Source organism: Oncorhynchus clarkii, chromosome 20 (genome assembly GCF_045791955.1).
Source record: "Oncorhynchus clarkii lewisi isolate Uvic-CL-2024 chromosome 20, UVic_Ocla_1.0, whole genome shotgun sequence".
Classification (NCBI taxonomy): Eukaryota; Metazoa; Chordata; class Actinopteri; order Salmoniformes; family Salmonidae; genus Oncorhynchus; species Oncorhynchus clarkii.
The window spans coordinates 48,580,063-48,596,739 of record NC_092166.1 but is presented as its reverse complement, the minus strand read 5'-3'; the positions used below and the strand labels follow the sequence as shown (position 1 = coordinate 48,596,739).

General features: G+C 44.2%; 1 protein-coding gene across 1 annotated transcript in view; it reads right to left on the bottom strand.

Annotated features, from left to right (window-relative positions):
* The window catches only part of LOC139377470 (voltage-gated potassium channel KCNC1-like), a 40,904-nt gene extending 24,547 nt beyond the window's left edge, over positions 1-16,357 (bottom strand). The window contains exon 1 of the mRNA XM_071120500.1: positions 15,821-16,357. Within this exon, the coding sequence (XP_070976601.1) occupies positions 15,821-16,357 (537 nt within the window). The remainder of the gene's footprint in view (positions 1-15,820) is intronic.
* Positions 16,358-16,677: the final 320 nt, after the last annotated feature.

Below are 16,677 nucleotides of genomic sequence, written 5' to 3'. Positions count from 1 at the left end.
TCAGTTAAGAACAAATTCTTATTTTCAGTGATGGCCTAGGAATAGTGTGTTAACTGCCTTGTTCAGGGGCAGATTGACAGATTTTCACCTTGTCAGCTCGGGGATTCGATCTTGCAACCTTTCGGTTACTAGTTCAAAGCTCTAACCATATTGCTGCCCACTATTTGCAGCAGCAGGTGGTAATATCGCTCTAGGAGCTGATTGTCATCAATATTGTGAAAAAATTAAAATGGTAAGTAAAGATTTGATTGGAAAAAGCTGATCCGAGAGCAGCACTCCCTTTCTTTCGATCCTATCAGTATCGACACATGCCCCAACGATGCACTTAGTGACCATTCTCTGTGTGGTGTTTTGGGAAATGCATGTTACATCTTTGGCCATTGTAGGAAAGATACATTGTTAAAACACTCGTAAGCCTAAGTTACATTGTTATCGGGAAACCGGACCCAGATCATATTCTGACAGAAAAAGAGGGCCAAGCCTGCAAAGAGAGAATGGGATTAAAAACGTCTCATTATATTTTAAAAGGGATTAAATAGGGGAAAGAGCCAGAATGAAAGTGAAAGGCCATCGTTACAATCAGGTTTTGAATGAACACACTGTATCAATAATAGCGTAGTGGAAGGCAAACTACCTCCTCACAGGCCCTACGATTGTGCCATCGTTCCTCCTGTCCGGTACCGTTCCTCCTGTCCGGTACCACTCCTCCGAGAAGAGGGCTGTATTCTCTCTCAGGTCCAGAGACTGCAGCCATTGAGGGGGTGCTGGCGGCTGATTTTACTTCACCTGCAGGAGCTGGTTTTTTCTTTGTTGGGAAGAAGGATGGGGGATTATGTCCTTGTATCGATTATAGGGGTTTAAATAACATTACCATCAAGAACCGTTACCCCATTCCTCTTATGTCATCACCTTTTGCGAGACTCCAGGGAGCTACGGTTTTCTCTAAATTGGATTTACGGAATGCGTACAAGCTGGTGCGCATCAGACAGGGAGATGAGTGGAAGACAGCTTTCAACACTTCTAATGGACTTTGAGTACCGGGTCATGCCGTTTGGACTTACTAATGCTCCAAAGGTTCTCCAAAGACTCCTCGCTCATCACTTGTTTGTGAAACCCGAAAAGTGTGAGTTTCACGTTCCTCAGATCTCCTTCCTGGGGTACATCGTGTCTCAGGGCTGTGTACTGATGTAGTCCCAGAAGGTAGGAGCAGTGGTCAACTGGCCACGACCCAGCACGGTCAAGCAAGTTTTTTTGGTTTTGCTAATTTCTCCCGGAGATTTGTGAGAAACTTTAGTGCTTTGGCAGCGCCATTGATAACGCTCACCAAGGGCTCGTCTGGGCATGTATGCTGGACCCCTGCTGCTGAGAAGATGTTCCAGGACCTGAAACGTCAGTTTTCTTCTGCACCCAGTCTCGTTCATGCGGATCCTTCTCTTCCCTTCATGGTAGAGGTGGAAGCCTCTGAAGTTGGCGCGCTTCTGTCAAAGCGCTCGGCGAAAGACCAAAAGCTTAATCTCTGTGCCTTCTTCTCCAGGTGTCTCACTCCAGCGGAGAGGAACTATGATGTCGGTAATCGAGAGCTTCTTGCGGTCAAACTGGCTTTGGAGGAGTGGGAGCACTGGTTGGAGGGCTCGGAACATTCCTTTACGGTTTGGACTGACCACAAGAACCTGGCCTACATCAAGGAGGCTAAACACCTCAATCCCCAACAGGCTCGTTGGAATCTCATCTTCACTCAATTCTGATTCATGTTATCTTACCGTCCGGGGTCTAAGAACGTGAAGCCGGATGCCCTTTCTCGCCAGTTCCCCAGCTCCAGTGAGGATCGGCTGCTTGAACCCATCACCCCCAGGACGCTCATCCTCACGCCGGTGTCCTGGGGTATAGAGAATGTAATGAGGGACGTGCAAGGTAGGGAGGCAGTTCCAGACGGCTGTCCACTTAACATACTTTTTGTTCCTCTTGGGGCCCGGTCCTCTTGGGGCCCGGTCCAACTTCAGTGGGCTCACTAGTTGCTTCTCACCTCTCATCCGGGAGGACAGCGAACGCTAGAGTTTTTGAGAAGGAGGTTTTGGTGGCCCTCGGCGGAGGCGAACACTCAAACCTTTGTGGCTGCCTGTTCGACATGCGCCCGGAACAAGACTCCTCGTCAGCAGATTCTGGGGCTTCTTCATCTGCTGCCAACACCTTCTCGACCCTGGTCCCATCTCTCTATGGATTTCATCACGGGCCTTCCATTTTCAGAGGGACACACGGTCATTCTGGTCATTGTGGACCGCTTTTCCAAGGCGGCACATTTCATTCATTTTATGCTCAGCTAGTCATTCAGCATGTTTTCCGCCTTCACAGACTTCCTCTGGACATAGTCTCTGACCTGTGCTCCCAATTTGCCTCCAGAAGTTGGAGGGCATTCTGTACTATTCTGGGGTCATCAGCCAGTCTGTCCTCGAGTTATCACCCTCAGTCCAACGGTCCAACTGAGCGGATGAACCAGGATCTGGAGACCGCCTTACGGTGCTGTGTGTCCGCCAACCCCGCCACTTGGAGCCAGCACATTCCCTGGTTGGAGTATGCACACAACACTCTCCAGTGTTCCTCCACTGGCCTGTCACCATTCCAGGTGTTGTACGGTTACCAGCCCCCCCCCAACCACAGATCTGTTTCCAGATCAGGAGATTGAAATGACGGTTCATCCGCTCAACGCCTCATCTCTCGTTGCCGCCGGACCTGGAAGAGGGCTCGGTCAGCGCTCGAGGTCCTCAGCTCATGTTCTATGACAGCACAACCATCATCACCGCCGAGTCCCCTCCTGCGTCCAGGTCAGATGGCCTGGTTGTCTACTAGGGATCTGTCTCTACGCGTGAAATCTAGGAAGTTGGCTCCCCAGTACGTTGGGTCATTCAAGGTTCTACGATGCATCAATCCAGTGGCCTATTGCCTTTGTCTTTGTTCATCCCACCATCCACATCTCCAGACTCAGTCCTCTGGTTCTGGCCACTCAGCCTCCACCTCGCATGATATGATGCATCCTCTCCAGTCGTCAGTTCTGGCGAGGGTCTCAGTATCTCGTGGACTGGGAGGGTTACAGGCCTGAGGAACGTTCCTGGGTTCCGGCCAGGGACATTTTGGACCCCGGGACTTCCGTCGACGTTCAGCTGGTGGAACGTAGGGATCCATTCCTTGAAGGGTGTGGGTCCTGTCACAGATCAGGTTGTCTCCCTTGAGTGTGCTACCTGAGGTTGCCACTGGAGAGCATCCTTGGGTTACATCTAGTATCCAGGTGACCCTGATTGGGGTTATTGGGCTCACCTGCTGGATGACTATTTAGGTTCCTCTGTGGACTGGGCCAGGTGCTCAGGTCTCATGTTTTGTTCAGTGTTATTGTGTGCCCTTGCGTTGTTGTTTTGCTATGAAGTCCTTATTTAAATATTTTGGATGTACCCTTACCTCTGCCTGCTGTGTTTTTTTGCACCTGGGTCCGAGTTCGTACTAGCACTAATGTCACAATTATGATCTTGAGTGAGTGGTTCCCTTTTAATGAAAGAAACCCTGGCTCTGGAGTCCCTTGATGATGTTGATGGTGATGTCATGGAAATCAGAGCAGGGGTCCTTGGGATCTCCTCCAATCACAGTGCAGTGAGGAGAGAAGAGTGAGATCACACCATGATTGGCTGGGAGGCTCACCATGATTCGCTAACTCTCAAACAATCCCCAGTCACCTTCAGCACGGGTCGCAACAAACACAGACTGCACAGAGTAGGAGGTGGAGTTGCTTCAGGGCAGAAATATGGTATGAAAGAAACTCAGAAGACTATGCAAAATAGGATCTGACCCAGTAAAAAATAGAGAGCCCACAAGCAGTCTATGCTAAACGAGGACAGAAGGATGTTATTGTACATGCTGGGTGGAAGTACGAGTGCTTTCAGATTCTACGCCAATTTAGATATCTACACCAATTATATTTTATTTGAAAGCCTCCACTTCTGTCCCAAACATACCATTCGCTCATTCTCTCCTTTGAGAATTCAAGCTTCCAAGTCCCGAGGTCCCCGAAAATGAACGCAATGTCCCTCACTGAAAAATGGCTAAGTCACCCAAACCCTTCCCCAAGCATTTTGTCCAATAAACCCTATTGACAGGCTACCTTTTAATTTTCTGGTCAGTGTTTTCTAGATACACCCTGTTCTGGTGCTGCGCTGGGTCATACTTGTGTTTATGACAGCAATGTTGCGTTCTGACACTGTGGAAAAGAAAAGTGGAAAAGAACAGCAAACAATGAACCACGAGATCAGGGGGTCTGAACACTCAACTGATATGCAAACGCTGCCTCAACAACACATATAGCCAACACAGCCACATACAGTCATACTGTATGTGTGAGGCTTGAGAGAGGGAACAATGCGATAAGATTATATCAGAGCCATCATAGTTTTGGATGGGAGGGCACAAGAGTGTTGAAAAAGGTATGGATGAGGTTCAAAACAGGGTTAAATTCAGGAAGTAAACAACAAAATTACTATTCAATAATTTAAAAAAGGGCACTTATTTTCAAAGAATACTCAATAAACTGAAAAGTAGAAGCTAATTATGAAAATGAGAAAAGTTAATTTTTTGTTTTATTTTACCCCTTTTTCCCCATATTTCAATCTTGTCTCATCGCTGCAACTCCCTAAAGGGCTTGGGAGGCAAACTCATGCGTCCTCCAAAACATGACCTGCCAAATCGCTCTTCTTTAACACACGCCCGATCAACCCAGAAAACAGCTGCACCAATGTGTCAGAGAAAACACTGTTCAACTGACGACCGAAGTCAGCCTTCAGGCGCCCAGCCCGCCACAAGAGTATGATGAGCCAAGTAAATCCCCCCCAGCCAAATGGACATGGAACATGGAAGAAACCACAATTTACATACCTATAGGCTGCTATAGCCTACATATTTATTTAGTTTGTCATTCTATCGTTTTCATGGAATTTTAGTAGAAATTCAATCATTTATTTTGAATTTATCAGAATGCATTTTTCAGAAATATTTTTTACAGCTCTGTGTATTCTGCACCGCTCCCCCGCACTACGGCATCACTATATCCTGGCTGAAACTGTCTCACGGGATAAAGCATCTGAGTGAGCTGTCTTACTATACTGCACGTAGCACATGTATCTGATGCTGTCTGGACAAATAGAGTATGCCCTACTCTTTTTGTCCAGACAGCATCAGTTACAGGGGATAAACATACTGAGACAAAGGGGGCAATTTCGCTCACTCGGATGCTTAATCTGAGATTGATGGATCTTTCTGTCAGCACGCATCTTGGTCTAATATATTATCAATATTTAAAAAAAAATAATATATATATATATTTTTTTTGACTGGCAAGGAGGTATGGTAGGGCGGGCCAGGCCCCCTAAGGCCGGCCATAACGTTGGCCCTGGGTGGGGCTGTGTTCAGCCCACCAATAGATCTTGGCTGGTATGATGAATACAGTCAACAAGCTACCCTCTGATTTATATAACACAGACTGACATGCTTTAACACACAGACCATCATCAGTAAAATATAGACAACCATGGAGATGGATATGGGTGTAATGAGATGCAGGCAGGTTAGGTTGCACACATGCAAATATGAAACAAAGATGTATGGTGTTGTACAGAATAGTTTACCATACAATATATATGTTTTAGTTACTGAAATATAGTTATTACAGTATAATAACTGGATATCAAATCAAAGTGTACTTGTCACGTGCACCAAATACAACAGGTGTAGACCTTACAGTGAAATGCTGAATACAACAGGTGTAGTAGACCTTACAGTGAAATGCTGAATACAACCGGTGTAGTAGACCTTACAGTGAAATGCTGAATACAACAGGTGTAGTAGACCTTACAGTGAAATGCTGAATACAACCGGTGTAGTAGACCTTACAGTGAAATGCTGAATACAACAGGTGTAGTAGACCTTACAGTGAAATGCTGAATACAACCGGTGTAGTAGACCTTACAGTGAAATGCTGAATACAACAGGTGTAGTAGACCTTACAGTGAAATGCTGAATACAACCGGTGTAGTAGACCTTACAGTGAAATGCTGAATACAACAGGTGTAGTAGACCTTACAGTGAAATGCTGAATACAACAGGTGTAGTAGACCTTACAGTGAAATGCTGAATACAACAGGTGTAGTAGACCTTACAGTGAAATGCTGAATACAACAGGTGTAGTAGACCTTACAGTGAAATGCTGAATACAACAGGTGTAGTAGACCCTACAGTGAAATGCTGAATACAACAGGTGTAGTAGACCTTACAGTGAAATGCTGAATACAACCGGTGTAGTAGACCTTACAGTGAAATGCGGAATACAACCGGTGTAGTAGACCTTACAGTGAAATGCTGAATACAACAGGTGTAGTAGACCTTACAGTGAAATGCCAAATACAACAGGTGTAGTAGACCTTACAGTGAAATGCTGAATACAACAGGTGTAGTAGACCTCACAGTGAAATGCTGAATACAACAGGTGTAGTAGACCTTACAGTGAAATGCTTACTTACAGGCTTTAACCAATAGTGCAAAAAAGGTGTTAGTTGAACAATAGGTAAGTAAAGAAATAAAACAACAGTAAAAAGACAGGCCATATACAGTAGCGAGGCTATAAAAGTAGAGAGGCTACATACAGACACCGGTTATTCAGGCTGATAGTAGTGTGTACATGTGAGGCACGTAGATAGAATATAGATATAATAACGGTCAACTGCAAGACAAGGTTAAAGTTACTGTATATCCATTTGTCAGAAATGCTAGGTGCATCAGTGTAGCTCTGTCCACATATCCACTACCCTCTGAGTCTACCAGTGCATGGTCAACAAACACACACATGCGCATACACACACAATGAGACATATGTAGATCCATAAGTTCAAGCATGTCACCCATATGTCCCGGGTCAAGAAACACTGGACTTAGGGGTGACGGTCGGGAATCGATCCCATTCGTGTAGTCTCCGTCATCAGCGAGAGCACCCAATAGAGAGGCACTTCCTGTTACACTACATTAAAGCCACAGGAAGAGATCAGGTGACCCAATCCAGACTAATGTATCTATCTAACCCTGACACGGAGCTCTTCCTGTGCAGAGACCAGATACTGGACCTGGACAGCTACAACGTTTCTACAGCCAGGTTAGACTGTACTAGAGAGAGAGATGCAGTATGTGTAGGATGGGGTGTGTGTGGTGTGTGTGTGCAGGGGTGGATGTGTGTGTGTGCGTATGTGCTACTTGGTTCTGTATGTTGGCATGTTTTGTTGAGAATGCATGTAATGATGTGTATTTGTATACAGTACCAGTCAAAAGTTTGGACGCACCTACTCATTCCAGGGTTTTTCTTTATTTTTTATTATTTTATACATTGTAGACTAATAGTGAAGACAGCAAAACGATGAAATAACACATAAGGAATCATGTAATAACCCAAAAAGTTTTTAACAAATTAAAGTATATTTTATATTTGAGATTCTTCAAAATAGCCACCCTTTGACTTTGATGACAGCTTTGCACACGCTTTGGCATTCTCTCAACCAGCTTCATGAGGTAATCACCTGGAATGCATTTTAATTAACAGGTGTGCCTTGTTAAAAGTTAATTTGTTTGAGCTATTCAGTTGTGTTGTGACAAGTTAGAGGGTGCTATACAGAAGATAACCCCATTTGGTAAAAGACTACGTCCAGATTATGGCAAAAACAGCTCAAATAAGCAAAGACAAATGACAGTCCATCATTACTTTAAGACAAAAAGGTCAGTCAGTCCGGAACATTTCAAGAACTTTGAACGTTTCTTCAAGTGCAGTAGCATTAACCATCAAACGCTATGATGAAACTGGCTCTGATGACGACCGCCACAGGAAAGGAAGACCCAGAGTTACCTCTGCTGCAGAGGATAAATTCATTACCAGCCTCAGAAATCGACAATTAACTGCAACTCAGATTGCAGCCCAAATAAATGACACATCTCAACATCAACTGTTCAGAGGAGACTGAATGAATCACGCCTTCATGGTCAAATTGCTGCAAAGAAACAACTACTAAAGGACACTTACAACAAGAAGAGACTTGCTTGGGCCAAGAAACACAAGCAATGGTGGAAATCTGTCCTTTGGTCTGATATTTCCAAATGGGAGATGTTTGTTCCAACCGCCGTGTCTTTGTGAGACGCAGAGTAGGTGAACGGATGATCTCCTCGTGTGGTTCCCACCGTGAATCATGGAGGAGGAGGTGTGATGATGTGGGGGTGCTTTGCTGGTGACACTGTATGTGATTTATTTAGAATTCAAGACACACTTAATCAGCATGGCTACCACAGCATTCTGCAGCGATACGCCATCCCATCTGGTTTGCACTTAGTAGGACTATCATTTGTTTTTTAATAGGACAATGACCCAACACGGCTGTGTAAGGGCTATTTTATCAAGAAGGAGAGTGATGGAGTGCTGCATCAATGACCTGGCCTCCACAATCACTCAACCTCAACCTAATGTCACGCCCTGATCTGTTACACCTGTCCTTGTGCTTGTCTCCACCCCCCTCCAGGTGTCGCCCATCTTCCCCACTTATCACCATGTGTGTTTTCTGTCTGTCTGTCTGTGCCAGTTCCTCTTGTTTGTTCAAGCCCACCAGCATTTTGTGTCTCTTCGCCTCGTTTTTCCAGTCTCTCTTTTCTTACCCTCCTGGTTTTGACCCCTGCCTGTCCTGACTCCGAGCCCGCCTGCCTACTCTGCCTGCCACTGACCCTGAGCCTTTCTGCTGTCCTGTACCTTGGCCCCACTACTCTGGATTATCGACCCCGGCCTGCCTTGACCTGTCGTTTGCCTGCCCCTGTTGCTACAATAAACATTGTAACTTCTACACAGTCTGCACCTGGGTCTTACCTGAAACCTGATACCCAATTGAGATGGTTTGGGATGAGTTGCATGCAGAGTGAAGGAAAAGCAGGCAACAAGTGCTCAGCATATCTGGGAACTCCTTCAAGACTGTTGGAAAAGCATTCCAGGTGAAGCTGGTTGAGCGAATGCCAAGAGTGTTCAAAACTGTCATCAAGGCAAACGGTTGCTACTTTGAAGAATCTGAAATATAAAATATATTTTGATTTGTTTAACACTTTTAAACAAATCCATCTTATTTTATAGTTTTGATGTCTTCACTATTAAACCCTTGAATGAGTAGGTGTGTCCAAACGTTTGACTGATACTGTATGTTTGCATGTACAGTACAGATACTTGGATCTCTAATGTTTTTGCTGCAGGTGTCTTTATGTCTGTTGTGTGCCTGTGTTTATATGAGCTACCTGGTTACATACATTCATACAGAGTGTGTATGTGCTTAAGGAGTAGTGTTTTGCATTGTCATAAACCAGGAAAAGTACTGTACTCAAAATAAAAAGGAGTGTGTGTTACCATATGCATGAATGTAAAATCTCTATACACAAAGCAAACCACATGGTCAGCTAATTAGGCATTGCATGCATGTTAATTCCTAAGAGCATGTGGGGATAAAGAACCATAGCCTATTCGATTCAATTATTCAATCCATAATCTTTATCAAAACCCTGTATCATGGGGAAAATAGGAAAACATTAATCTTGTTACCCTTACAGTATATTACACTATATGTGACTTCTGCACTTTCAAGGATAATCATTCATCAAACAGTGAAAGCCTGTGTACATTCCACTCATCGGCTCTCATTACTAATAACTTGAAATCCAACTGATTCGAATCGAAGGCACCTTCTAGGAATTAGGTAAGAAAATATTGCATAAAGGGGATTTATCATTGCCTAAGCTAACTAAAAAAGAGAATCCCCAAGGACAAATGGATAAAAACGAAAAGGGGACTTGTTTTATGTTCAAGCTTCGATGTATAAAGGCTAGGATTAAATGAGCGCTCATTTCCGATCACAACTTGCAGACTTGTTTACGTGTTGCTGTGCGTTTTGTTGCCAACCTTACTTTGCTACCTGACAACTTTACGTTTTTTACTTTTTAATTACCGTTTATATTTTTGGTTTTTCCCTCACTCAACTTTTTTTTTTGTTCAACTTTTTCACTCCGGACGCTTTATCGGGACATGGTTCGTCAGGACCTCCAACAGCCGTAGTAAGTACGTAAGTAAGTAGTAAGCCGTAATGTTACTAAGTAGTAACATTAACATGATGCCTTCTAATTGCAGTCGCTGTACTCATAATATACAGGAGAACGATCGCCTTACGGCGAGGATAGATGTGCTACAAGCCCAGCTTCAGACGCAATCGTTAGGCAAGGGTAATTTCAGTGTAGGAAAGGATGAAATAGCGTCTGTGCCACCAGTAAGTACAGATAGTAATGTTAGTATAAATCCCCTCGCACGGTCCCTGCAGCCGAACAACTTTCTCACGGTTTCTGGAGGGAAATGCTGTAGGAATGCTCAACCGGTGTCGCTCATTCAGCTGACAGAAACTTTCAACCGGTTTTCCCCATTAAGCAACGAGTCGGAGTCAGAGGCCGAGCCTTCTCTTGTCTTTAATCCTCCCGTTACGGGGTCTGAAACGCCGAAGCTTCCAACCATTAGCTCTGACAAATTGAAAACTCTAGTCATTGGCGACTCCATTACCCGCATTATTAGACTTAAAACGAATCATCCAGCGATCATACACTGTTTACCAGGGAGCAGGGCTACCGATGTTAAGGCTAATCCGAAGATGGTGCTGGCTAAAGCTAAAACTGGCGAGTGTAGAGAGTATAGAGATATTGATATCCTCGTCGGCACCAACAATGTTAGGATGAAACAGTCAGAGATCACCAAGCGCAACATAGCTTCAGCGTGTAAATCAGCTAGAAAGATGTGTTTGCATCGAGTAATTGTCTCTGGCCCCCTCCCAGGTAGGGGGAGTGATGAGCTCTACAGCAGTCACACAACTCAATCGCTGGTTGAAAACTGTTTTCTGCCCCTCCCAAAATATAGAATTTGTAGATAATTGGCCCTCTTTCTGGGACTCACCCACAAACAGGACCAAGCCTGACCTGCTGAGGAGTGACGGACTCCATCCTAGCTGGAGGGGTGCTCTCATCTTATCTACCAACATAGACAGGGCTCTAACTCCTCTAGCTCCACAATTAAATAGGGTGCAGGACAGGCAGCAGGCTGTTAGCCAGCCTGCCAGCATAGTGGAGTCTGCCACTAGCACAGTCAGTGTAGTCATTTCAGCTATCCCCATTAAGACCGTGTCTGTGCCTCGACCTAGGTTGGGCAAAACTAAACATGACGGTGTTCGTTTTTGCAATCTCACTAGGATGAAGACCTCCTCCATTCCTGTCATTATTGAAAGAGATCATGATACCTCACATCTCAAAATAGGGCTACTTAATGTTAGATCCCTTACTTCAAAGGCAATTATAGTCAATGAACTAATCACTGATCATAATCTTGATGTGATTGGCCTGACTGAAACATGGCTTAAGCCTGATGAATTTACTGTGTTAAATGAGGCCTTACCTCCTGGCTACACTAGTGACCATATCCCCCGTGCATCCCGCAAAGGCGGAGGTGTTGCTAACATTTACGATAGCAAATTTCAATTTACAAAAAAAAAAATATGTTTTCGTCTTTTGAGCTTCTAGTCATGAAATCTATGCAGCCTACTCAATCACTTTTTATAGCTACTGTTTACAGGCCTCCTGGGCCATATACAGCGTTCCTCATAGAGTTCCCTGAATTCCTATCGGACCTTGTAGTCATAGCAGATAATATTCTAATCTTTGGTGACTTTAATATTCACATGGAAAAGTCCACAGACCCACTCCAAAAGGCTTTCGGAGCCATCATCGACTCAGTGGGTTTTGTCCAACATGTCTCTAGACCTACTCACTGTCACAGTCATACTCTGGACCTAGTTTTGTCCCATGGAATAAATGTTGTGGATCTTAATGTTTTTCCTCATAATCCTGGACTATCAGACCACCATTTTATTACGTTTGCAATTGCAACAAATAATCTGCTCAGACCCCAACCAAGGAACATCAAAAGTCGTGCTATAAATTCACAGACAACACAAAGATTCCTTGATGTCCTTCCAGACTCCCTCTGTCTACCCAAGGATGCCAGAGGACAAAAATCAGTTATCCACCTAACTGAGGAACTCAATTCATCCTTGCGCAATACCCTAGATGCAGTTGCACCCCTAAAAACTAAAAACATATCTTATAAGAAACTAGAACCCTGGTATACAGAAAATACCCGAGCTCTAAAGCAAGCTTCCAGAAAATTGGAACGGAAATGACGCCACACCGAACTGAAAGTCTTCTGACTAGCTTGGAAAGGCAGTACCGTGCAGTATCGAAGAGCCCTTACTGCTGCTCGATCATCCTATTTTTACAACTTAATTGAGGAAAATAAGAACAATCCGAAATTCCTTTTTGATACTGTCGCAAAGCTAACTAAAAAGCACAATTCCCCAAGAGAGGATGGCTTTCACTTCAGCAGGAATAGATTCATGAACTTCTTTGAGGAAAAGATCATGGTTATTAGAAAGCAAATTACGGACTCCTCTTTAAATTTGCGTATTCCTTCAAAGCTCAGTTGTCCTGAGTCTGCACAGCTCTGCCAGGACCTAGGATCAAGAGAGACACTCAAGTGTTTTAGTACTATATCTCTTGACACAATGATGAAAATAATCATGGCCTCTAAACCTTCAAGCTGCATACTGGACCCTATTCCAACTAAACTACTGAAAGAGCTGCTTCCTGTGCTTGGCCCTCCTATGTTGAACATAATAAACGGCTCTCTATCCACCAGATGTTTACCAAACTCACTAAAAGTGGCAGTAATAAAGCCTCTCTTGAAAAAGCCAAACCTTGACCCAGAAAATATAAAAAACTATCGGCCTATAACGAATCTTCCATTCCTCTCAAAAATGTTAGAAAAGGCTGTTGCGCAGCAACTCACTGCCTTCCTGAAGACAAACAATGTATACGAAATGCTTCAGTCTGGTTTTAGACCCCATCATAGCACTGAGACTGCACATGTGAAGGTGGTAAATTACCTTTTAATGGCATCAGACCGAGGCTCTACATCTGTCCTCGTGCTCCTAGACCTTAGTGCTGCTTTTGGTACCATCGATCACCACATTCTTTTGGAGAGATTGGAAACCCAAATTGGTCTACACGGACAAGTTCTGGCCTGGTTAGATCTTATCTGTCAGAAAGATATCAGTTTGTCTCTGTGAATGGTTTGTCCTCTGACAAATCAACTGTAAATTTCGGTGTTCCTCAAGGTTCCACTATTGTTTTCACTATATATTTTACCTCTTGGGGATGTCATTCGAAAACATAATGTTAACTTTCACTGCTATGCGGATGACACACAGCTGTACATTTCAATGAAACATGGTGAAGCCCCAAAATTGCCCTCGCTAGAAGCATGTGTTTCAGATATAAGGAAGTGGATGGCTAAAAACTTTCTACTTTTAAACTCGGACAAAACAGAGATGCTTGTTCTAGGTCCCAAGAAACAAAGAGATCCTCTGTTGAATCTGACACTTAATCTTAATTGTACAGTCGTCTCAAATAAAACTGTGAAGGACCTCGGCGTTACTCTGGACCCTAATCTCTCTTTTCAAGAACATATCAAGACTGTTTCAAGGACAGCTTTTTTCCATCTACGTAACATTGCAAAAATCAGAAACTTTCTGTCCAAAAATGATGCAGAAAAATTAATCCATGCTTTTGTCACTTCTAGGTTAGACTACTGCAATGCTCTACTTTCCGGCTACCCGGATAAAGCACTAAATAAACTTTGGTTAGTGCTAAATACGGCTGCTAGAATCTTGACTAGAACCAAAAATTGTTATCATATTACTCCAGTGCTAGCCTCCCTACACTGGCTTCCTGCCAAGGCAAGGGCTGATTTCAAGGTTTTACTGCTAACCTACAAAGCATTACATGGGCTTGCTCCTACCTATCTCTCTGATTTGGTCCTGTCGTATATACCTACACGTACGCTACGGTCACAAGACGCAGGCCTCCTAATTGTCCCTAAAATTTCTAAGCAAGCAGCTGGAGGCAGGGCTTTCTCCTAAAGAGCTCAATTTTTATGGAATGGTCTGCCTACCCATGTGAGAGACGCAAACTCGGTCTCAACCTTTAAGTCTTTACCGAAGACTCATCTCTTCAGTGGGTCATATGATTGAGTGTAGTCTGGCCCAGGAGTGTGAAGGTGAAAGGACAGCCCTTGCTGTCTCTGCCTGGCCGGTTCCCCTCTTTCCACGGGGATTCTCTGCCTCTAACCCTATTACAGGGGCTGAGTCACTGGCTTACTAGGGCTCTTTCATACCGTCCCTAGGAGGGGTGCGTCACTTAACCTAACCTACTGTTGGGTAGGTTAGGTCGTGAAATACAGCGTGCCTAGGCGCATCATAAAACAGGCTAATGGAGAATGTTGGGTAGGTTAGGTAGTGAAATACAACGTACCTAGGCGCATCATAAAACAGGCTAATGGAGAATGTTGGGTAGGTTAGGTCGTACCTAGGCGCATCATAAAACAGGCTAATGGAGAATGTTGGGTAGGTTAGGTCGTGAAATACAGCTTACCTAGGCGCATCATAAAATAGGCTAAAGGAGAATGTTGGGTAGGTTAGGTCGTACCTAGGCGCATCATAAAACAGGCTAATGAAGAATGTTGGGTAGGTTAGGTCGTACCTAGGCGCATCATAAAACAGGCTAATGGAGAATGTTGGGTAGGTTAGGTAGTGAAATACAACGTACCTAGGCGCATCATAAAACAGGCTAATGGAGAATGTTGGGTAGGTTAGGTCGTACCTAGGCGCATCATAAAACAGGTTCATGGAGAATGTTGGGTAGGTTAGGTCGTGAAATACAACGTACCTAGGCGCATCATAAAACAGGCTAATGGAGAATGTTGGGTAGGTTAGGTCGTACCTAGGCGCATCATAAAACAGGCTCATGGAGAATGTTGGGTAGGTTAGGTCGTGAAATACAACGTACCTAGGCGCATCATAAAACAGGCTAATGGAGAATGTTGGGTAGGTTAGGTCGTGAAATACAGCGTACCTAGGCGCATCATAAAACAGGCTAATGGAGAATGTTGGGTAGGTTAGGTCGTACCTAGGCGCATCATAAAACAGGCTAATGGAGAATGTTGGGTAGGTTAGGTCGTGAAATACAGCGTACCTAGGCGCATCATAAAACAGGCTAATGGAGAATGTTGGGTAGGTTAGGTCGTACCTAGGCGCATCATTAAACAGGCTCATGGAGAATGTTGGGTAGGTTAAGTAGGATACGGGAGTGAAACGGAGAAAACATTTCGCTTGGATGCAGGTATGGAACCTCTTGTAGCAGGTTAAATTATGTAGCTAATATTAATATGAAATCATGAATTTAAAAAATGTGTGATTAATATCGATGGCAACTGTTTGATTGGGCAGCACCCTCATATCGAAATAATATCAACACGTAGGCTAGCCGATAGTCTACAATCTGAAATGAAAATAGCAGCAATATCATTTTTCCTTTGCTATCACAATGAATTATTCTTTATCCGTGAGTCTATATATTGCTATTTAACACAAGCAAACTGTCAAGGAAGTCATAGCCTACCTGCTCGCTTGAATGAAAATCTAGAATTCATTATTCATAACAACTATGCATATAGGTTGATCATGGAAAGCTAATGTTATAAACTTTCAACAACCTATTGTAACTCAGACGTTGGTTGTCACAGTTGAAATGACAAATATGACATTTAAAGCAATCAATGAAGAAAAAAACAGTCACTCACCCGGGCATATTTTGAGGAATAGGGGTCTTCAAAAAGAGCCCACATTCTGGGCCGCCAGATTTCCCACCAAGTCTTTTTCCTTCCGTCCTCATGCAAGCACAGTCTTTTCATGTCCCATTCATGTCCTGGTAGCGCTGGGTCACCCTCTGCCAACTCCGGTTCGGGATTCTCAAAGCTGTCCAACGCCTCCTCTGCATCCCTGTGCTGGCGGTAATTCATCCAGCAACACGCCTCCACGTCCGTCTCATCGATGCCCCAGAATGCCAGCTCCTCTTCGAACAGCGGGCCGCACACATCTTTCGGACAGTGCAACTTCCCTGTGCGGTAATAGTTGAGGATGAATGAAAAGACGGATGGGTGGCGATCGAAGAAGAACTCGTCGCTTTTGTGGTCGTAATCGAAGTTCCTAAAGGCGTCTGACTCGGTAAGCCAAGATAAGCGGGTACCGGGCAACGTTTTTAGTGTGCTTCGATAGGTTTCATGCCGCATCCCCCCGCAGTTTATCACGATTTTCTCGCTTTCCGACGGACAAGTCATGTCTGCAGTGTAACATGCTTTGTTGGACGAGTTGTTCACACTCTTGCACCCTTTGAAAGAGGAGACACAGACCGAACTGAGCGTAGAGGAACGGAGTGAGCGAGAGGAGGAGAGAAAACCGGGGAGCAGGAGGGAGGAGTCTGCGGGGAGAGAAAGGAATGTAATTGTATCTATGGATAAAATATGAACATTCAAATTCCAATGAAGTTATAGTAATAGTCTACACTACAGTTATGCTATGATTCCTAATGTAAGGTGCATAGAGTGTAGTAAATGACATTGCAGCAGTTGCATAAACTATACGATTTCAGTAGATTAAA